This window comes from Bubalus bubalis, chromosome 1 (assembly GCF_019923935.1).
Source record: "Bubalus bubalis isolate 160015118507 breed Murrah chromosome 1, NDDB_SH_1, whole genome shotgun sequence".
In the NCBI taxonomy this organism is placed as follows: Eukaryota; Metazoa; Chordata; class Mammalia; order Artiodactyla; family Bovidae; genus Bubalus; species Bubalus bubalis.
This window is the reverse complement of record NC_059157.1, coordinates 114000181-114023693: the sequence shown is the minus strand read 5'-3', so window position 1 is coordinate 114023693 and position 23513 is coordinate 114000181. Positions and strand designations below refer to the sequence as shown.

Genomic DNA, 23513 nt, shown 5'->3' with positions numbered 1-23513 from the left:
CTGTTTGCCAGTTAATTGAGGCTTTGGTGCTGGGAATAGAGGCTGGGAATATAGAGGATAAATAGGGAGGGAGTGGTCTGATGTGCTAGAAAAGGCACTGATCTCCTTCGGCAAAAGCAGGGCAGGACAGGCCTAGGTAGGAGGCAAGTTCAAAGGCAAGGGAAGTTAAGGCTTTGCTGATTGAGGTGGAGGAAGATGGCACTCATATTTTTCAGGGGGAACTAGGCTCCAGTGGGGACAAGTAGATTAGGGTAATTTTGGAGGAGGACAAGAAAAACACCTCTAGGGAATCATACCAAAAGTTTGGCCCATACAACTGTAGTTCTGCAAGATGCTGATGGATACACAGGGTATTTTTAAGAGAATGTGTTATTTGTATTTTGGGAAATGCTTTCATGTTTTGAATGGACAGTCTCCAAGAAGGTGGCTACAATAGGCAGCATTACCCAAGTTTACTTGAGAGTAAGCCCTTTTTTCTTTTTTGAGGATCATCTCATGTACCTGTTGTTCTATGGGACATGCTTTGAGACATGGGTCCAGAGTATAAATGGTGGTGCCACAGCAGTGTGGAGTTCCTCTGAGAACAATGGGCATGATGTTGATGGTTGATAAGGTGGCAAAGAGGGACATCGGGAGGAGCCAGATGAGGGTGTGAGCACACGCAGAGAACAGGGTGAAAAGGGTCTGCACAGGGAGGCTGGAGAGAAGGGACAATGGGTGCTGAAAGTGGGAGGCAGAAGCACATGAAGGAAGCTGGAGAGAGAGCAGAGGGAGAGCCATGGCTGAGAACACAGAGCAGGATGGGGCAGGGCTGGAACGATGTAGGCTGCCTGAGCACAGCCACAGATTCCGTTGCACACACGTGCACTTGCCCACACACTGGTGGGCCCTGGATTATTCCAAATGCCCGTTCCCATGGCAGCACAGCTTCCCCTCGCCTTGGCCACACCAGGGCACCAGCAGGGGAGGGGGCTTAACCAGCACTTGGTTTCTCTGCTCAACACTTCCTGCAGGGCTTCTTCTCAGAGAGACATGGATCCGGTACACTGCATTACTTAATTCTGGGTTTCTTTATTTTTATTTTTGTGTTTGGTCTTCTAAAAGCTTAGGATACAAGTGCCTTTTTTGGTTTGTTTTTTGTTTGGGGTTTTTTTTTTTAGCTGCAGCCAGTCATCTCTCTGGCACCCTCAGTGTCCTTACCAGGCACAGAAGGACAACACTCCCTAAGCCCCAAAGTTCCTAGCACCACTTGCAAATGAATAAGACTTACCCCACATAGAGAACAGACTTGTGGTTGCTGGGGGAAAGGGTGGCCCACGTGGACATGTGGGCATGAGTTGCCCACTGGCCCCCTTGGTCCCACTCTGGGAAGCAGCTACCTGCCTCTCGCTTGACTGACCATCTTTCTGGCACATTGCTGCTCTGTACACCCCGAGGAAACCTCCTGATGCTTGGAAAGCTCTTTTCTAGGGCTGGCTGGACCCTGCTCCAGGGCTCTAATGGAATTCACTGGGAAAAAATAAGCCACAATCAAGCTAGGGTCCCGATGCCAGACTGTAACATGTCTGCATTCATATGCCCTGAACTGCTGTCCAACAGGATGGTGCTCAGAGGGTATGCATTAAAGCCAGGATGACCTCCAGGAGGAGGCAAAGTGGGAACTGACTTGGGAAGCAGAGGAATGACTCAAAAGTATGGGGAAGGCACTGCAGATAGAGGGAGCCTCAGGCATAAGAGAATGGAAGGATGAGCAGGACACCTGGGCAGAGGTAGGACACCTGGTTAAACAGGCTCAAGGCATTAAAGAAGAGGAAGAGAAACGCTCTGGCTCCCTAGAGATTGTGGGCCATGTCCTGGGAGCCCAGATGATGGACAGCAGTAGAGATCAGAGCCCTGGTGCTACTCAGCAGTCCCAAGACTTCTACACAAGGTCTTCCCAAAATGCTCAGTGAGCACTCAGATCCAAGTCTATGAAGGCTTCGGAGGCTGTCTTCTGTCTCCACCTATACTGAACTCACTGCCACCTGATCGAGTCAAGGATCCAGCCTGAGCTTCAGCTTCTTCAGTGACAGGGGCTCATTACCTAATAAGATATGCTGCTGCTGCTGCTAAGTCACTTCAGTCGTGTCCGACTCTGTGTGACCCCATAGACGGCAGCCCACCAGGCTTCCCGTCCCTGGGATTCTCCAGGCAAGAACACTGGAGTGGGTTGCCATTTCCTTCTCCAATGCATGAAAGTGAAAAGTAAAAGTGAAGTCGCTCAGTCGTGTCTGAATCTAGCGACCCCATGGACTGCAGCCTACCAGGCTCCTCCATCCATGGGATTTTCTAGGCAAAAGTACTGGAGTGGGACCAGTGCCTAATGCTAATGGAGAAGGGGAGCTTCCCAGCCACTCTAACAGCAAAAACAGTAGCAAAACACTATATTATTATTACCACTACACTGCTGTGCTTAGTCGCTCAGTCGTGTCTGACTCTTTGCGACCCCATAGACTGTAACCTGCAGTAGCCTGCCAGGTCCCTCTGCCCAGGCAAGAATACTGGAGTGGGTTGACATGTCCTTCTTCAGCGGATCTTCCTAACCTAGGGGTCAAACCCAGGTCTCCCACACTGCAGGTGGATTCCTTACCGTCTAAGCCACCAGGATACCACTACTACTGCTACTACTACTACTAATATAGAATGCACTTAGTACTTACAAAGGCTTGACTACTCCCATCACATACTCCGCCTTCACTTCCCATCCCTACACTCTGAGTTATCAGTCTCCCCTCCGGTCAGGTGGGAGACACCTGCTGCTTGGTTTCTCCTTCCTCAACCTCCCCCCACCCCACTTTCTCCCTTCTCTCCATTTTGGCTGTCACCCATCAGTGTGCCCAGCAGTGCCTATGGAGTGAACCCCTTCACTGAAGGACTCTGCTGGCTCTTTCCCTGTGATTCCATTGTCACTCCTTGTAGATGGCCGGAATCATCCAGAAACAAAAGTTCAATCTATGAAGCTTAAGTACCTGGGTGTATTTTTTTAAAATCTGATCCCTGGCTACTCACACTGCCATTCCCCCAGCCCCTGCTAGAGACTCTGAGCCAGGAGGCCTATATTGATGGCCTAGAACTGGCACCCATAGTGATGCCGGTGCACCTCATAGTTCAGTTGCAATTACATCAGCAGTTACCAGACTTTTTCTTAAAGGGTCAGATGCCTGTGGTCATCTGGTCTCTGGTAGAACTACTCAACTCTGCTATTACAGCAACAAAGCAGCCATTGGCAACACTGGTAGTAGACTGAATAATGGCCCCCAAGCATATCAAGCCCTAATCTCTGGAACCTGTAAATGTTACCTTATTTGGAAAAAGAGTTTCTATAGATAGTGATTGTTAGGGCTCTAGAGATGGGAAGATTATCCTGGGTGGTCTGAGTGGGCCCCCAAGTGAAGTCACAGGTATCCTTACTGTGAGGCAGAAGGATCTGACATAAACAGAAGAGCAGAAGGTAATACCACCAGGGAGGCAGAGATGGGAGTGACATGGCCACCGGCCAAGGGATGCTGGCAGCCCCCAGAAGCTAAAAGAGGCAAGAATCAAATTCTCCCCCAGAACCTCTAGAGGGAGCACAGCCCTGCTCACATCTTGATTTCAGTCCAGGAAACTGATTTTGGACTTTTGGCCTCCATAACTGTGAGCGAATACATGTCTATTGTTGTAAGCCACCAAGTTTGTGGCAAGAGGAAGCTAATACACTACTAAATGAATGCACATGGGCTATGTTCCAATAAAACTTTATTTGCAAAAAGAAGTGTCTGGCCTGCAGCAAAACACAGGCTATAGTTTGCTGATCCCTGAATTAGACATTAAAAGGACTGGGTGCGCAAGACATGCTATAGAGAAAAGTCAGAAATGAATATTATTCAGAAAAACAAAAAATAGATACAAATACTCACTTGAGTTCCCTTTGCTAGAAGAAGAGATAAGGAAGAGCCAGAAAAAAATTTACATCTCTTGTTCTTGACCCACTCAGAGACGAAACTAAATAAAACCTGTGGGAAGGTGTGAAGGGGACAGACCCTTGCATCTCTCAGAGGGGCCTCAGCAGCTCCCATAAGCCTGAGAGGCCTGGAAGGGTAGGGCAAGGTGAGGTGGATGTGCATGCGTGCATGACGGACCCACCTTTGGGTTGTGAATGTCCTCCAGAACACCCAGTGGGGACCAAAGTGCTCCTTTCCCTTTCTGCCCGCCTCTGGAGAGAGGAGCAGCTGCTTTGAACATCACCACCACCCCCACCTCTTTCTCATTAGCACACAAAGAAGTGCATGCCTGCACACATTCCCAACACACACACACACACAGACTTCTCTAGATCTGTAACAGAGGAAACTTGCATAGACACTCACCAGACACGAAGGCCACTTTTTCCTTTAGGATGGGAAGGACATCAGAAGCTTTCAAACCATCATTCCGAAAAGAGCCTGTCAGAGAATAAAACAGAAGGAATCAGAGTGAAAGGGGTCAATAGACTGAATCCCTCGGTTCCCCCTTAGCTTTTGAATCCCCTCATGGGCCAGAAAACAATGCCCTCTTTGGGGCCCACAGCCTAGCCCAAGAGCAGGAGAGGCTCCACAACAGAAAGGACACTTTGACATGATGCCAGTCCACAGGGGTGACCAAGAGTATTCCCCTCTGGGTCCTTTCCAAGAAGAGGACAGTGCAACTCACCCGCCCCCCCAATTATACACAAAGTACCATGTCCTGGAAGCAAAACTACAGCCCCATTGCTGTGCACTTGAAGATGGGGGCTTTTTGGAAATCGTTTTTGTACTTCCAGTGCTAGCACAGTGGCTGGTACATAGTGAATGTTACACACTAGACACTCAGTAAATATCTGTTGAACAAGTCAAGTTAACATCAAGATGGACCACAATGTCCTAAATAATTCCTTTTGCTTTTTCCTCTACGTGGCATAGCAACTGTTAGTCTTCATTTTACAGATGGAAAAAGTGAAAATTCCTGAGAAGCAAACTCGAGCGCCACACCACTTTCCAGCTCTTCTCCCTTCGCTTCAGTGCCACTGTCATCGGTCCACAGTGAGCGACTGATGAGCAATGGCGATTCCACGGGAAGCAAATGCACTCCCTTCTTCAGCAACTCACCCTCTGCCTAAATCTCATTTCTCAGGTGGAAAGTCATTTCTGGGGTCCAGCTGAGCTCCTGTTAGGAGGCTAGAGGCAGAGGCCTGGGGCTCACACAGAATAGAAAATAACAATGTGCCTGGAGAAACAGCAGCCTCAGGAAGCAAAGGACAACCCAGGCTGGTGTTAGATGTGTGGGAAGGGAGGACTCAGCTTACACATGCACACATACAAACTCCAGGCCATCTCACCGCCCCTTGTCATTTATCCTGAGTACCCCAGAGGACTCTCAGGGAGAGCCAGCCCACACTCAGAGCCCTGCAAGCTGTAAATGGAATTTCTGCTGTGTACCACCTCCAGGAACATGGCACAGAGGGACCCCAGAAGAAAGGCAGCCCTGTGTGGGCTCAGTGGGACAGAGCTAGAGACCACGGACACCCTTTCAAGTGCCTTTCTCCACTTGGCTTTCTCCCTTGTGCTCCCAACCTGATAATCTACAAAGGGGAGAAACGTGCTGAGAAGGATGGTCTTGCTCAAAGCGTCTCAATTCCTAATCACTGACTATTTCAAGCATCCAAAATTGTTGGGAATTTTGGCAACACCCCAGGACTAAGATCACTGCCTAGAGAAGGGAAATAAGACAGTTGCACACTCAACCAAAGAGGAGAAGCAGGCTCAGAATGCCAGTGTCCGTGGTAAGAGGTCATATGCTAGCCCAAGACAAATTTACAAAGGATCTCTGACCCTTCCATCTATTTCTTCATTTTCATTTTTCACTAAATGTAGACAGTGATGCTTTTTGCTCATCAGTTGCTTCTCTTTATAAGCTGACCCAGAGCAGCTGATGCTGAAGTAACCAGCTGCAAGGCTCACTTTGAGAAGACTGTGGGCAATAGAGGAAAAAAAATAACACCATAAAAAGAAAGTTCTAACTATAGAACTTTTTGTACTTTCTATCTTTGTTTCTACTGATCTTTATGCTCTGACTTTATCTTCCAACAAAGGAAAGCTATTAAACCTCACCAGTAGAAAGTAATTAGGATCAATGTGCTGCTGCTGCCGCCAGGTCGCTTCAGTCGTGTCCAACTCTGGGCGACCCCATAGACAGCAGCCCACCAGGCTCCCTGTTCCCTGGGATTCTCCAGGCAAGAACATTGGAGTGGGTTGCCATTTCCTTCTCCAATGCATGAAAATGAAAAGTGAAAGTGAAGTTGCTCAGTCATGTCTGACTCTTCGCGACCCCATGGACTGCAGCCTACCAGGCTCCTCCTTTCATGGGATTTTCCAGGCAAGAACACTGGAGTGGGTTGCCATTGCCTTCTCCAAGGATCAACATAAATTATCATAAAAAATTACAAATAGATACATAGATAATTTTTCACCATGATGCAATAAGAATAAGCTTCAGTTTCCTGGGCAAGGAAGAGTCCTATTAGACTTTACCAGCTAGACAGAGATCATCTTTAACACATGAGTTATGTGCATAGAATGATATATCTGCATCAAAAGTTTTATTTTCATATATGGAATACATCTTTCTATACATGAGTTTTAAAACACTCTCCTTGACATCACTATATACACTATTAATTTCTAGAGAAAAAAACTTAACAAGTTAAACTTCAGTTCTGTGTCCTTCCAGATTATTTCCAAGTTCAAAAACAGCAAGACCCAAGCTAATGAAATATTACTGTATAACAACAATCCATATAACCCTCTTGTCTCCTAAACTCTTGTCCTATTTTTTTCCACTGTTGTTCCTCTCCTGCTCTACCATGTTAAAGTATACAGAAAGTGAAAGTCGCTGTAGCCTTTTCCTTCTCCAAGGGATCTTGTCAACCCAGGGATCAAACCCAGGTCTCCCGCATTGCAGGCAGATTCTTTACCAGCTGAGCCACAAGGAAAGCCCAGTAAAGTATACAAGATGGCTCTAATTTCCATACAGTTCCCAAACAATTAAGGAAGAAAATGCTATAACAGAAGCAAAAGGTTACCCATCCTACCACCTACCACCTGTAGAGAGACAGAGAGAGAGCGCTTGGAATTCCATTCTGCAGACCCCACTCATCAAGCCCCACCTCCTCCTCCTCCACTCCAGACTCCAAGGCCTGAGAGAAGAGGAGCAGCTTGTCCAGGCAGCTTGCAGTTACTGCTCCAAGTATACGTCACTATCTTGGGTTGGGCTGGTCTATGATTCCTGGCAGGGGTTGGGGGTCCTTTCTCTTCCCAGGCCGGAGTTTTCCCCATCCAATTCAGACCACAGCTGAGCTATCTCCTAGGTTGTGTGTCCAGCCATAAGAAAACCTAAAGGGTCCAGGTTTACAAAATCCTTAACTAAAGGATAATCATTTCCAACAGCAACAACAATTTTCACATTATAAAAGGATGTGATCCAGGGTCTCTTTAAATAAAAGTTGCCTTAGTGGTTTGAATTAGTTTCCTATTTGCCAGAAATTGAATTACAAATAACTTTTCAACAATGTATTTATTATGTAAAGCCAAGTAAAGCTAAACTAATTAGTCTAGCAGCTCAGAAGTTGGTGACCTTGCATAGAAAACCCATTTGCACCGGCTAAAGATCCTATGTATCAATAACCCCATGGCCCTTGTGAAACCAGTTGTCATACATAATCTGTAAGAAAGGAGAACTTCATTGAACACTAACTCAAACAGAACCAATGAAATAGCAACGTGTTTTCACTACTAGGTACATGTCTGCACAGACTCATAGTAAATGTTCAATAAATATTTGATGACAAAATAAATATATGAATGAAATGTTAACCTTTCCTAAAGTGACTTGCACAAGGTCAGTGGCCTCATCTGTCACACCAAATGCTGGTGATCTGAGTAGATGATCTCCAGAGCACCACTCAGCTCTAGCATTCTGAGACTTTTTAAACCTTTTCCTCATATTTATTGGCCTTTGAGATCCTTAGATTATCAGATCAGTATGCTTTGAAAGAACCAATTTCCTGACATGATTCAGTACACTTCAGGAAGACAGAACAACTCTTCCTTGGACTTCCAGTCCATTCTTCCCCAGGAATCAATTTAGAGACTGGAATACTCAGGGCACATCACACCATTTTGCAGACAGCCAAGTTACCAAAATGAGAGACTAGTGACAGGAGAACTTCCGGGGGCATCACACTTTGAAGGAGGCAGGCCTGAATGGCAAATTCTCTCTGTGATATAAAGGTATATTTGATGGCACTAATAGACTATAAACCCCAGGCCCCTTGCTACCTCTAAAGAAAGCCTGGAAAGAAATAAAAGCCCCTGTGCTCTTGCAGTTACTGCAGGAAAAGAAAGAACCAGGGGGGCTCCCTCATGGACCTGACCCAACATGAATGCTGTGCTTTATCTTAAGGACAAAGACACACTTCGCTGGTGCTCAGTGCTAGTCCCAACCCATTCACGCCCTGCTGCTGTCAGAATTACAAGCCTGCTGTTCTGTTAATTAGCAACGTTCAAATGCTCTGCATCTATTAGGGAAGTAAAAGTTACCACTGCCATCGCCCCAGGATCTCCAGCATGGGTCTTCTCCAAGCCCCACTCTTGCCTACTCCTCACTCCAAATGGGCTATGCTCACATTGCTGCTGCCTGCTCCTCTTCACATTTTCCTAGTCACTGTTCCCATGCAAGAAGATGCCAATCACCCTCATCTGGCTCCCAGCCTCTGTGTGGCTCCCTGAGGCAGGAGCAGGACTGGCCCTCTGTCACAGGCCCTGTCTGTGGTTCTGTAGCTCTGGGATAGCAGGGAGTCTCTCAGGGGAGCTGGGGCATCATGTAGGTAACCTTCTTTAGGAAGCAATCCTGATTTCAACAAAAAACAAATAAGCCACTGTTGAACATTTGGAGGTGAAAGCTGCCAGGGTACCCAAGGATTGCTTTTTGTTTCCTTTTGGTTTGCAGTCACTCCCCCTTAATTTGCACTTAGAAGTTACTGTGTTAAGTATTCTAATGTTGCATCAAATAGACCCGAACCCTGTTTAGCTACTGAGACAGCAAATTGCCCAGTGCTCTGGTCTCCATCTCCTCTTTCCACTCCAACCCTGTGTGTCCAGGATGGAAGGCTTGATCATGGTGGCAGTGAAAGACTGACTGATCTGCCACAAAAATGATTTGGCTTAGAGCTAAGAGTTCCAAGAGCTCATTAGGCCAAACCTTAGCTTGGGCACTATTTGGACAATTTCCTATTCCCAGAGTCATTCTTTTATCAATTATTTCTTGAACCCTATTATGTGTGAGGCCTTATGTTAAGCTTTGGTTATACTTTGACAAGTAAGAAATGGATCCTGCTCTCCAGGAGGCTTCCAGGCAGAGGTAAGTGGGCATGCAGACAAGAAAGTGAGCTGTTTTCAGAGACAGGATAACATATGTACAGAATGCAAAGGAGTCCAGGGGAAAGCCTTAAGGAGGAGTCCTAACTGCTTGCTACTTAAAGTAACAAGCATCACCGAGCAGCTAGAATCTTGCTAGAAATGCAGAATCCCAGGCCCTACCCCAGACCTACAGAATCAGAGCCTGTATTTTAACAAGAAGCTCAGGTGAGGAATACACATCATGTTTACGAAAGTGCTATACTCTAAAGTTTGTCTTTGTATTCCAGAGTTGCCTCAGAAGCAGAGATAGACAAAAGCATCCTTTAGCCCAGTCTAAACTGAACCCCTAAAATCTGATCTAGGGCTTCTGCTCACGGCCAACCCCCTGCACAGGATTCCAGAGATTCAGCCATTACTCTGTGACCCAAAACTCAAATCCAGCTCTGGAATAAAAAGGCTATCCAGGAAGGCTATCCTCCTCCAGGGCACTGAGACTGGACCATGTCATATTTTTTTATGGTAGGAACTTTTATGAATAACCCTTGTTCAAACTGCTCAGAATTTTGGTAGTTTAAACCACTTTCTCATGGACCAGATGCTTTAATTTCACAACAAATCTTCCTCTACACCAGGCCTCAGAGCCCTCTGCCTTCTGGAACTGTTCTCAGTACCACAAGCACTGTCACTGATCATATTTACAGGCCAAGATGCCATCTCTGAGACAGCCCTGGAGGACAGAGCACCCAAGCGGCTTATGCCTGTTTGCCACACCTGCACTCCCACCCACGGTACAAAGCCCTGAACACTGGGCAACACTGGATGAGACACCGAGGAGGAGAGGGGCTGTCACCCCAGGGAGCCTCACATCTATGGAGAGCACAGTGCTCATCCCAGGCAATTTGCTCCTTAGGAGAGGAGACCCAATGTTTGCCCTCTGAGAGTTTTCTGCCTAATACCTAATGCCTATTTCCTCTGACACCAGAAAGCTACCAGACACAGTACAAAAAGATAACTTAGATTCTGAGATACTGATAAAGATCCTCCCATCTTGCCTCCAACATGGCTGGCCCACATCCCCTCTACCCTGATTACTGCTGCCATCACCCACTGAGTTACCAAAACAGAAACTTGGAGGCGTATCCCAGACTCCCCTCCATTGCAAATATCGATTCAGTCACTTGATACTGTTGATTCTGCCTCTTCAATCTTTCTCTAATGAATCACTCCTTCTGAGCAGTTTGTTTGACCACCCCCATCAGGTTGAGCTGTCCCTGACTATACCTTGTACTCTGTTACTCCTAAAAGGCATTTCTGGGTTTTCATTCTGTTCCCCCATTAACTGCCCACCATACCCCATGTCTTACTTGGTGCTCTACCCTAGCACCCAGCACAGTGCCTGTCATGCAAAAAAGGCTAAAGAAATACGGAACTGAGACTGAGCACACACAGGTCCTAAGAAGACAGAGAGTAAGAGCGGTGAGTGGTCAGGATGGTTCCCCCAGGAGGTGATCTTTGAACCAGATTTTGAATAAGGGAGGGGCCAAAGAAGAATGCTCTGATGGGAAGCAGTACATGCCAAGGCAGAGAGAAAGGGGCAAGCAAACTGTGTGCTATAGATGGAGAGATTACTGGCTGAACAGAACAGCAGGGTTAGAAAGGCATGGTGGTAAGGGGTGGGCTGTGTGATCTCACTCTGAACCTGATCATTCTCAACAGGTTGGGCTCCTGAGAAGGCTTCCAGCAAAGATGTGGCTGCAAATGCCTACAGAAGCTCAGAGAGCTGGATTGTGCCACAGTAAGGACCAGAGCTGGTAGAATCTGGCTGGTCCCAAAGGAAGGCTATAGTTCCGGAATGGATTTGGATCCAGCAGGCACTGACTCCAACCTCCATGTCACATCCTGTTCTGTCTTCAGGGAGACAGGGTAGGATGGGACACACAGCGCCTGCTGAGGTGGCTGGTGGAATGGGGTGTGAGGGGCACTAGAGCTTGGCCTCTTTGTATCTTCTCCCTAGGTTCCAAAACAGGCAGGAGGAATGTTTGCTTGCAAGGTATCTCCTGGGAACCTGCCAGGCTGGAAGTTTGGGGAAGACCCCATGAAGATGCAACATGGAATGATTCATAAAGGGAAGAGACTCAAGGACATGGCTCCTTCTGTGTGGGGACTAGTTGGGGGAAAGCTCTTGGGAGAAGATGCTGTCAGTGCAGCTGGGATGAGAGGGAACCCACTGGTGCAAAGAGGTAGTGGTCTTTATTCCCCTTACTGTCCTTTCTTTCCTTCCTCTTTTCCTATATTAATTCAAGACAAGGATGAGAGGGGAAAGGGTAAGAGAGATAAAGAGCTGGAAACACACACACACACACACACACACGCAGATGGAAGTGATTGTCTTGTCTCGTCTTTACAGACGCTAATGAGCTATTGAGGCAACTGCCTGTGGGAAACTCTTTCAGGGACTATAAATATGTTCCTTGGCACTCTCCTTAAAACACCTGCCACTGAGGCAGGAAGTGTGTGCAGAGCTGAACGGAAGGAACAAATCTGGCCGAGAAAGAGAAGGAATAGCTTTGTGCCAGCAACAGACACACAGCACAGTGTGGGGATTCATTGCCTCTGCCCAGTCTGGGGACCCATTGCCTCCAGTCAGGCTGACTCCCTGCAGTGTCCTTCACCACTGACACTTGCAAATGTCAGACCAGCCAGCAGCATCCTCCCACCCCACGAGCAGCAGCCACAGAGCAGTGATAGTGTGGCAGGCTCTCACCCCACAGCACCAGGCCATAGCACTTCTGAGAGAAGGATAGTCACAAGCCTCAGCTCACCTGATCTTAATGCAGAAAGGAAGGGGGGGTGGTGGTGGTGCAAAAAAACAAAAGGGCTCCTCTCTCAGTAATTACTAAAATTAAGCTTTTCCAAGCAAACTGATGAGGCATTATGCCAGAGACTGGCAAGGATGGCCAGACTGAGCCGTCTTTACACGAGGGGATGCAAGGTCTACCTTCTCCGAACCCTGGCATGCATCTGAATGTCACTCCTCACAGTGACCACTTTCTGCCCTTCTTCATCGTGAAGTGTGCCTCTTCCCCACAGTACCTTCCCTAACTCCTTCCTGACCCCAGGCTGGCCCGGCTTCCCTTCTCTCTACATCACATAGCAGGCACCCCACTGCAATGAGGTCTCCACCCCTGAATTGAGATCTTTGTCTAGACTCTTAAGCTCTTGAGGGAAGGAACTGGGTGCTTTTCTCCATATCTCCAGTGCATGGCACACAGCTGGTGCTTAATGAGTGACCTAGGAACTGAATCTTATTCATCCACAGTGCCTTCTACACAAAAGGTGCTTAACAGCAGCTGTGCCTCTTCCTCTCCTGGTCCCACTTTGTGCCTGCTTCCACCCCATCTCCATCTTTCTCTCTCTCATGCTTCACACAAACTCTAACTGTGGCCTACTTGACTGTTAACTTCCTAAAGTCAATATTAGATATAAAGGCCTGGCTAATAGGCTACTTCTGAAGAGCAGAAATGTGTAACACTTACCATTACTAAATTAGCTCCTTTAAAGATCACTAATAATTAGCACTTTAAACATATGGGTAACACCTCTCTGAGCCCAGCTAATGAGCAAACCATTTCTGTTTATTCTTCACAAGCTTTAGCATTAGCTTGAGTTGAGACCTCAGTTGCAATACACAGGTTCACTCACTCTCCCTCCCTTCCCAGAAAAGTTGCCATCATTTAATGTACTCTGGACACAAGAAAATGGCCACTTCAAAAGAAATTATACTGCTCATCACTTTTTTTAACAGTCTTTTCTAACTGATCAGGTTATTTACAGTGCTCATACCTTACAGATGGTGGTGATGGTGGGAGATTTACTGTCTTTTTGTTACACTGAGCATTACTCTTGGATGGGTCCTCAAAGTAGCACAGAACATTAGCCAGAGATGAATATAAATAAGCTGTTGAACATTAGCAGTATATTTGCTTTTATACTATGTTTAGAGAGAGCTATACAGGTACTCAGAGGCAGAGGGTGTGTACTATGGAGGTTTCGACATATAAAAGGTTTACTCCTTGGAACCCTCACTCTCAGTGTCTTTCCTTCTTCCCCAGTGTGCATATCAATAACATTTTAATTAATTTTAATTTAATCAGGATATTATGACTTTAGTTAAAAATGAAACTGTTGACTTGAAGAAAAGTCAGCTTAGGCCTCTGTCATTATAGAAGGCATTCAAGCAGGCATCCAAACATGAAATGGCCCATCAGTGGAAGCAATGCCAGAGGGACATATTGGGCACAGACTGGACACAGGTCCACCACAGATGAAAACCTAGGGCCACAGTGAAAAACAGGTTTGCAAAATTGCAAGTGCAGCCTGATAGGTGAGAAAGGCCATACCCAAAGGTCATACTGTTGAATAAACTTTAGCACACTAAAGCCCCTTCTCCCACTTTAAGGACATGCATGCTGCTGTCCTTGGTCCTGAGTTAGTTGTACAGCTGCTACTCAGAGTGGCTGCTGTCCAGCCTGCCTTAGGATATATGAACCAAATGAGAAAGAGTCAGAGATGATAGAGACGTTAACAGGTATCAGAGAGATAAACAAATACAAAAAAGTATTGAAGGGCATAGACATGGAGACATTACTGTAGCGAATTGAAAGAGTCATTTTGGGATTGTTTTCAAATAATTGCAGTAATGAAGAAAGATCTGCATACATCACACGACACAGACAGAGACACATACACACACACACACACACACACACATACCTCCCATGGAAATGAGACAGCATGAACTCATGTCCCCCAATATTATGTGTTGGTTTCTGAATAAACTGACATAGATGGGTTGGTCATGGAAAGACTCTTAAGAGTTTTAAGGAATTAAAAAATCTCTCCTTAAGTTATTACCTTAAGCTATTATCTAAACACTGTACAATTCAGCTCAGTAAATACTAACTGAGCATCTATATGTGCCAGGTAAAGTCCCAGTCACTATGGGTAAAATGAAAAAAAAAATGTAGAGTTTCTGACCTTAAGGGACTTTCAGTTTAGAGGGAGACTCAGACATGTCAACATGTAATTTTATTATCAGGTAGGAAGCATAATGGTAGAGGTACACACAAGGGACAAACATTCAGAAAATCCTAAAGGGCTAATATAACTCAAGGTATAAGCAAGTGTCTGAAAAGTGAAGGGACAGTAACTAGAGAAGAGGCAGAGAGGCAGAGAAGAGGCAAAATAGGTTATGGGTACCTCAGCAAGGTCCAGGACTGGACTGGACAGTAGCGAGTACTGAGGTCTCTCTAGTGGGTTTCAGGGAATAGAGAAGAGTAGCTAAGACATGATGGCTTCCCTCCTACAACCCAGACCCTCTCCACAGTATCAGAGTGATCAGTTAATGTTTGCCAGAGATAAACAACAAAGTTCCCTTACAGACTTAGCATTATGAGGAGCTAACATAAGTTAGGAAATGACCAGGATCGGGAAAAGTCTGACTCATGATGCCTGATATCTCTTTAGAAAGAAGCATAACCATGTCACCAGAGAAGGAATGGCAGCCCACTCCAGTATTCTTGCCTGGTGAATCCCATGGACAGAGGAGCCTGGCATGCTACTCTGTCCAAGGGGTCTGAAGAGTCAGACACAACTTAGCAACTAAACTACTAATTACTACTAACCATGTCATGTGTCAAATTGGAAACCAAAGTAATCCAAATATCTCATGAAGCTATAATTCTTCTCCAGAATATGGAAAACAAGGATCTTGGGGCAGGGGAGGGTATCTGCAAAGGGTTGCCTAAGTAACCTTCAACTCTGCTCACCAGAGGACATACTAAGCTGCACATTCCAGGAGCATCTGGTAGACTGAAACTGGCTTTTTAACCTTGCATCAAAATGTATGTGGTGGGAAAGGCCTTGAAACTCATGAAAATAAATGCAATTTATTGAATATATGTCCATACATGTTGACTTTTCTGAGAATTGTGTAATTCCAGTTTTCATGAGATGTCCAAGGGGTCAATGGCTCCCTAAATGGTAGAGAACCACTGGTCTAAAGCAAAGTCAAATGAGAGCCTACAATCTGTCTTGAGCTCTAATCAGTAAACCCTATCACCCAGCATCTGTCTCACTCATGGCCCACTAACAGGGTTTAGCTGAGACCCAATACAGTTCTTGGGCTTCCCTGGTGGCCCAGATGGTAAAGCATCTGTCTGCAATGCAGGAGACCTGGGTTCAATGGGTTGGGAAGATCCCCTGGAGAAGAAAATGGCAGCCCACACCAGTACTCTTGCCTGGAAAATCCCATGGACAGAGGAGCCTGGTAGGCTACACAGTCCATGGGGTTGCAAAGAGTCGGACATGACTGAGCAACTTCACTTCCACTTTCACTTCAATACAGTTGTTGGGCTAGAAGAGAAAGTAACTAGAGAAGACAAATGATTTAGATTCCTTAGCTTGGATAAGAGGAATCTGAGGCAGATGGTAGGATGTGAAGGCTGAGTGCCAGATCCTGTGTTCCAAAGATAAGCTTCAGAGATGGTTTTCTCTCATTACAGAGTTACTGAAAGCCAGAATGAGTGAGGTTAAACACAAAATGAGTTGTGTAAATGTCTAGGTAGTGCCTTTCCTGGATGCCTTCTTAACTGAAGATTTCCCTGGCTTCTAGCAAAGTGATGACAACTTGACCCAAGACCACTCCTAGAGCATGAGGGGTTATGGTCAGAATTAGAGCTGACAGAAAGAGTCTGCAAATTTATTTAACATGATCCCCCGGAGGCTGCATTGTGGCAAGATGAGAAGGAGGCTCTCAGATGTTCCTAGTAAGGCAGCCACACCAGAACAAGCCTGGCCACTATTTGCTCATCAAATCATCTTGTACCAGATGGTGAGCTCTCTCAGGGCAGCACATCCTGAGAGGCAGCTCACACCCCTGAGTAAAGCACAGGCTCTGGATTCAGACAGAACTAAGTCTGACTCTCAGCTCCAGCACTTATTAGCTGTGTGCCCTTGGACAGCTTACTTAACATCTCTGGGCCTGTTTCTTCATCAGAGATTTAAAATACCTACCTTACAGGCTGTGGAGATGATTAAAAGAGAAAATCTATTTGAAGGTACCAGACACATAGCTGATGGCAGGTCCCCATGATACTCCTTCCTGTTCATTTTGGCAGTCCCAGCATGGGCCCTAGTACATAGTAAGTGTTGACTGTGTCAATAAATGAGTTAATGAATAAGTGAATAGAGTAAATTCAGAAGACAGCAACTAAAAACTGCCTTCCCACCTTTCCACTACATACCTGTAAGCCAAGCTGCTCATACTTAACTGTGTAGTTGCTCTGAATTTTTATCATTTCTTTCCCCTACCTAATATCAGCTATTTGGCAAGCACTCCAACCATTCCTGCTCCCCAAAGCCTGGTTCCTCAGATGCAAAAGAAAAGTATCCCCAATAGGAGAGCAGCTGCTGACTGAGTGCTCACCTTCTCCTTCTGTGTCCAGAGAGCTATGGTCCTGGGCACCCCTTCCACACTAATCTCTATGTGCTGGACCCTGTAGCTAGACAGCCTTGCCTCTTCTTCCCTAGCTCCTCTTCCCCACTGCTCTGGATTCCAGACGAAGGTGTACTAATTCAGATGGCATTTCTGAGAAGTACCCCTACTGAAAACACATCCCAAAAGCAAGGCCACCATCTGAGATGAGATGGGCCTGACATCTACCTGTAGGCAGAATCTTCACAGCCCTGTGAGGAGACACAACAGCTTGTGGGGAGAAACAAGAGGCCGGAGGGGAGTCCCTGCTCTGTGGATCTTTTCCCTTGTTGCCCTTGAGTTGTCAAGCCATTGAGTGGAGAATTCACAGAGGCAGAAAGGGCTAAAGAGGTCAAAGAGCTAGGTTTGGAGGCCAGGGGAGTGGCAAATACAAATCAGGGTGAGTTGAATCTTCAGTCCACCTGCTACATAGGATAAATGGCCCCAAGCTGCTAAAATTCTCTGTTCTGGGTGCTCTGAAAGTCTTTTCTCATTTATTCTCCAATACTTACAATTTTTTTTTGCCAGTAATCTAAGCAGAATACCTCTAGGAGGCTGGGAAACCAGACCTTCTTTGCTCTCTTCCAGCTTCTTAAAGAAAAGGAACCCTTAACCATGGCCAGGGAGCTGTGAGGCTGCCTTGTCCATGGACAAATGCACACACATACTCAGAAAACAGCTTATATGCTAAGTACTAGAATCATATTAAAGTAGGGAGTAATGACATTCATTATGGCTTCATACTATTGAAAAATTACACAAAACCTAAATGTTGAACCACAGGGGACTGGTAAAACAATCCATGGTCTAACCACTCTATGTAACCATTAAACATGACTGTACAATAATAATTAATGCCACAGGAATTGTCATGGTATAAGGTTAAAGTGGGAAAGCCAGATTATAAAATAGCATGTACAACCTTATTCTAATTGTATATACACTGGTGAAAGTAAAAGTGAAGTCACTCAGTCATGTCAGACTCCTTGTGACCCTGTGGACTATAGCCTACCAGGCTTCTCCGTCCATGGGATTCTCCAGGCAAGAATACTGGAGTGGGTTACCATTTCCTTCTCCAAATTGTACAACCTTATCCTAATTGTATATACACTGGTACGTGAGTATAAAAACCAGATACACATACACAGACAGTGGTTATCTCTGGAAAATGGGATTATGACTAATTTAATAGTTCTTAACTGTTTTTCACTGTCTAATTTTTCTTATCTATTCTTCAAATAATTGAAAAGAGCAAGTTCCCTCCTTTGTATATTTATCTTTCATTTATAGGATCCTTATATAATAATATTCATGCACTTAAAACATTTAATAATTAGGTTGTGGTTATGACAGCATCTGCACCCAACATTTTAAATCAAACATATTTAAAGTTAAGGATGGCTGTGTTATTCAGCTGTTCACTCTATGATGTGATTCCATGGCAAATTAAAAAGTGGCTACCATTCATCATAGATAAAGTTGTTCCATGACTGAAAAAATGAACTTCAAAGAAGCTGTAAAAAGAAATTTAATTTTTCATTAAATTCCATTCAAAGATTTGCTATATATCCAAATAAAGTTTATCTCAGGAAGGCAAGATATTAAAGATTCAAGTAAAATAAAATGCAAATAAAATCAACTTGGTTTTAGATTAAAAACTAAACATTATATCAGTTGAATAAATTTTTTTTAACATATGCTTAATTATTTTATTGTAATAAAGTCAGGCAGACACGCTAAGGCAAGAAGGAATGAATTTCTAAGTACTTATTATGTGCCAAAGGGATTTTCAACTAGGCTTCTATTTGGAGGAATAAGTGGATAAAAAGGGCTTCCCAGGTGGCTCAGTGGTAAAGAATACACCTGCCAATGCAGAAGATGTGAGTTTGATCCCTGGGTTGGGAAGATCCCCTGAAGGAAGAAATGGCAATCCACTCCAGTATTCTTGCCTGGAGAATCCCATGGACAGAGGAGCCTGGTGGACTACAGCCCATAGGTCGCAAAGAATCAGACACAACTGAGCGACTGAGCATGCGTGCACATGGATAAAAATAATTAAATATGTTTTTGAAAAAAGATGAATAATGGGTTGGGTTTGCCCTACTAGATATTAAAATATATATTTTTAAACTACAATTATTAAAAGGTGGCACAGACACAAGGATTAACATACAAATGAATGGCACCTGATTCATAGACCTAATATAGACCTGACATTTAAGAACCTAATATATGATAAGAGAAGAAACTAAAGCAAAGGAGAAAAGACAAATTATTCAATAAATGGCACTGGAAAAACAGACTAGTTGGAAAAGAAAAATCAAGTTAATTCTCATAACTTCACTCTATACACCACAATAAATTTTAGACAGATTAGAAAACCAAATCTTAAAAATGACGTATACAAAAACACCTTAGGAAAAAACATGGGTGAGTATTTAACTGATCCCTGAATGACAAAGAGCTCTCTAAACATGAAAACACTGAAAAAAATAAAAAAGGAAAATATTTATGATTTTTGTCTATGGAAATTTTTAAACTATATATCAGAGTATAAACAAAACTTAGAATGCAAATGACAAGCTGGAAAACATATTTGCAACAAAACTGACAAAAGATTAATATTATTCCCACCTGAAAAACAGGCAAAGAATATAAATACACATTTCAAAAAGAGAAACAGCAATAAACAAGAAAAAGGGGTTGTGAGGCTTATGATGATATTTCATTTTCTTCTTCATACTGTTCTATAGCTTTCAACATTTCTTCAGTGAACATGTATTATATTAAAACTTTTAAGCTGTATATTTATGTGAAGACCATATGAAGAAACATCCAAAACTCAAATCTGTAACAAACCACCTTTCTCCCCCTTGTCTCGATTTTACAGTTCTCTGCCTCCTTGATCTCTTAATATCCATGCTACTCATCTGTATCTCTCTTTTAATTTATCTGCATGTTCTGTCATTTGTTCTTTGGGGTTAATCCCCAGAAAAAGAAGCAGGGCCCTAGAAAAGGTCTGACCTGTTCTGTCAGTCCCCTTTCCTCCAGGAAGACTTCCCAGACCAGGCATGAGTATCAAGAGACTTCTAATGCCCAGAAGTGGTCCCATGTTTTCCAGTCAGTGAAGTATCACCGAAGAGGAAAGCAGGCAGCCTCCTCATTGGAAATCCTCCCAACTTGTGCCACTGCCAATCCCCTAGAGTTGGGAGTGAGGTTCCTGTCCCTGCTTCATGGTAGGATCACAAAAAAATGTAAAAGATCACCCACAGACTTGGGGAGAGGTAGGCAGCAGCTTCCCTCTGACAGCACAATGGTGAGAATGAGTCCATCACCTGTAGCCTGACGTCTTGTGCTCTCTATTCTTGGCATTTTTGTATGCTAAATGATGAAGACCTTTTGATGACTTGTCCTTTCCCAGAACTTCTTGACTATGCCACTCACAGAGCTCTTAGGCCCCATGGGGTGGCAGAAAGAGCACTGGACTTGGGAGTCAGATGATCTAGGTTCAACTCGATATATCAACTTGGCCACTTTGAGGAGGTTCTTCACCCCTCTAGTGTCTCAGGTGTGAGGACATAACTCTGCTGATTGAACCCTGAACTCTAGGCAGGCACCAGTTTGCAGGGCAAACATGGGGCTAGACACTGGTTAACTGTGTGGCTATGTTCCCAATCCCATTCAGAGAACACGGTTCCCAGTGTAGGGTGAGGACTCTGTCAAAATAACCAAAGTCACATCCTTGAATTCCTACATGTGCTAGGACAAGTGGATGAGTGAAACCTGAGAGTCAGGCTCAGTTCTTCATGAAATGCCAGACCTAGTCATGTCCTGCCACCTCTTCCAACCTCTTTCTCTTCCGACAACTGATGCATCCTTATAACCTCTAGATGCATGAAAAAATGGATCACCATCCCAGGGCCTTCACATCTTCACCAGTCTCCCAGAGTAAAGCATCACTTCGTCTTACCTCCCTCTCCCATGACCCTCATCCAGAAAGAACTCCTAAACGTGCCCAGCAGCTCTACAAACAGGTCCTGGCAGTGGGTTCATCAGAGACAACAACATCCCTTCTCAGAGCACTGGTCTGTGACAAAACATGCCCCGTCCTAGAGCACCCCACTGGGGGGCCAGAACCAGTGGAATGACATATCTAGAAAGCCCTTACAGACTGCCAGTCCTTCATTTACAAGAAAGGGAAGCTGAGACCCAGTGAGAAGAAGGCACTCAAGGCCACACAATGAGTGTAGAAACCCAATTTCAGTCAAGCATTCTCTGTTCCATACCACACAGCCTGAAGAGTATCCCCACTATAGATGCTTAATAGTAGAATGCAAGGATGGGTAGATGATAATTCAGAGCTTTGCTATTCAACCAGCTACATGAGGCTATTTAAATATCAATTGATTAAACAAAATTAAAAATTCAGTCTCTCAGTCACATTTGACGTAGCTAATGGCTGTCATATTAGAGAACATAGAGAATATCTTCATCACTGCAGAAAAGTTTCTACTGACAGTGCCAATCATTTAGATGGAGAGAAGATGGATAGATATCCTACAAGAAGAAAAGCTCCCTGGGGGCAAGGTCTGTGTCAAGTACTCCCTTGAGAGGTACTGAGGTGTGCTCTCCATATCCTATAACCCATGACTCGATGACTGAAGGAACAGCCCCATAATACAATCAACAAGGGCTCAGCCAGTGCGGACCACAAGTCCAAGAGACACAGATCGCCATCCAAGGGAGCTTCCTGGGTCTAAGCACAGGAGTCTATGGAAGAAACAAGTGGCTTCTGTCTCCTCTTTTTTCAAAAAGTATGATTATCAATTTTTTTTAATTTTATTTTATTTTTAAACTTTACAATATTGTATTGGTTTTGCCAAATATCAAAATGATTATCAATTTTTGAAACTTGATCAAATTTTCCCATAGGTACCAAAGGTCTCAGTTACTAACCACCAAGCCTCACACAGATGCTTCTGAGCTGTGCAGCAGGCAAAAAGAAGCTGAAAGGAGAAGGGAAATCCTCAGGTTCCCTAGTGGGAAAGTCTTCACTAACCTCTCATTTTCAAGAGGCAATTTGAAACCCTGCATGTGTGCTTACTTTGTAGTGTCCAATCACCCTCCATCAAGCCAACAAAAAGCTGACTGGTTATACCAGAAATCAGGCTGTCATGCTATAGAGAAAAGTCAACCTGCCCGATAGCTTTGTAAGCCCACAGTCCAACACGTGACAAGGTGAAAAGTCTCTTAAAAGACTGGGTGAATATTCTGTCAAGAAAAAAGCCCCTTTGCAAACAGGCTTGACTTGTTCTGCTCTATTCAAAATTTGGAGTAAAAGCCTGATTAAGAACACTTGCCAATTAAAAAATTAGCTTTAGAAATTTCAGGATGCTCAGCCTCCAGTAAAGACATCCTTAAAAAGATTTTATTGGAAAAAAATTGCTTTGCAATATCATGCTGGTTTCTGCCCTACATCGACATGAATCAGCCAGATGACCCCTCCCTCTTGAACCTCCCTCCTATCTCCCACCCTATCCCATCCCTCTATGTTGTCACAGAGCATTGGGCTGAGTTCCCTGTGTCACAAAGAAAATTCTTACTACATAAAGTTTCAGTCATTAAAATGAGAGACATCTGCTACTTACAGAGAGCAGAAGAAGACCAGGTCCTCTGGATATTTTTTCTTTTTTTTTAATTGAAGTATAGTTGATTTACCCCTGCATATTTTCAACACCTGAAGGTCCAACTATACATGAGACAAAGAAAAGATCTATTCTGAATTCTACTGGCTCAGTTAAGGCAATAGATACAGTTAATCTTTAGTTTTAATAAGATCTCAATGAACATTCAGTTTCTTTTCTATAGCCAATGAGTATATTTTTATTAGTTCACACTGTAGTGATTAATAATCTACTTTGCTATTTCAATTTTAAGACATATTTTCTTATAACAATAGAATTCTCTTTTGCTTTGGAGTGCCCTAGCTCCATTTTTCCGGAGAAGGCAATGGTACCCCACTCCAGTACTCTTGCCTGGAAAAGCCCATGGACGGAGGAGCCTGGTAGGCTGCAGTCCATGGGGTCGCTAAGAGTCGGACACGACTGAAGAGACTTAGCAGCAGCAGCTCCATTTTTCAGGAGGAAGATTCATCAGTATTCAACCTCAAAAAAATGTTAGTATCCCTGTGCCTCAGCTGTACCATCAGCAACATGTAAGTAGTACCACCTCATAAATGTTGTGAAAATTAACTGAGATTATATGCCTGTCTTTTGACTGGTTCTAAGGAGTAAATGCTAGGTGATGGAGTGAATGAATGAATGAATGAAGTGTCTGAACTATGTGACTGATTTGTCAATGGACTCAGCTATACAAACCTGGAAGCAGACAAACTGCAGAAACGATTCACAATTTAAGACACAGTCATTCATGTACTGTCGGCTCCTAAAATTGTAGATACAATAAGTGGGAGGAAATAAGCTGCCTACAAAAAGCATGCCTTGCAAATTCAGGCTACTGCAAAGGTA

General features: G+C 44.4%; 1 protein-coding gene across 17 annotated transcripts in view; it reads right to left on the bottom strand.

Moving 5' to 3' along the window:
* KALRN (kalirin RhoGEF kinase) overlaps positions 1-23513 on the bottom strand; it is a 705208-nt gene that overhangs the window by 486638 nt on the left and 195057 nt on the right. For all 17 annotated transcript variants that reach the window (XM_025281073.3, XM_025281358.3, XM_025281444.3 and 14 more), the window contains one exon: positions 4389-4463. In XM_025281073.3, coding sequence (XP_025136858.1) covers positions 4389-4463 — 75 coding nt within the window. The remainder of the gene's footprint in view (positions 1-4388; positions 4464-23513) is intronic.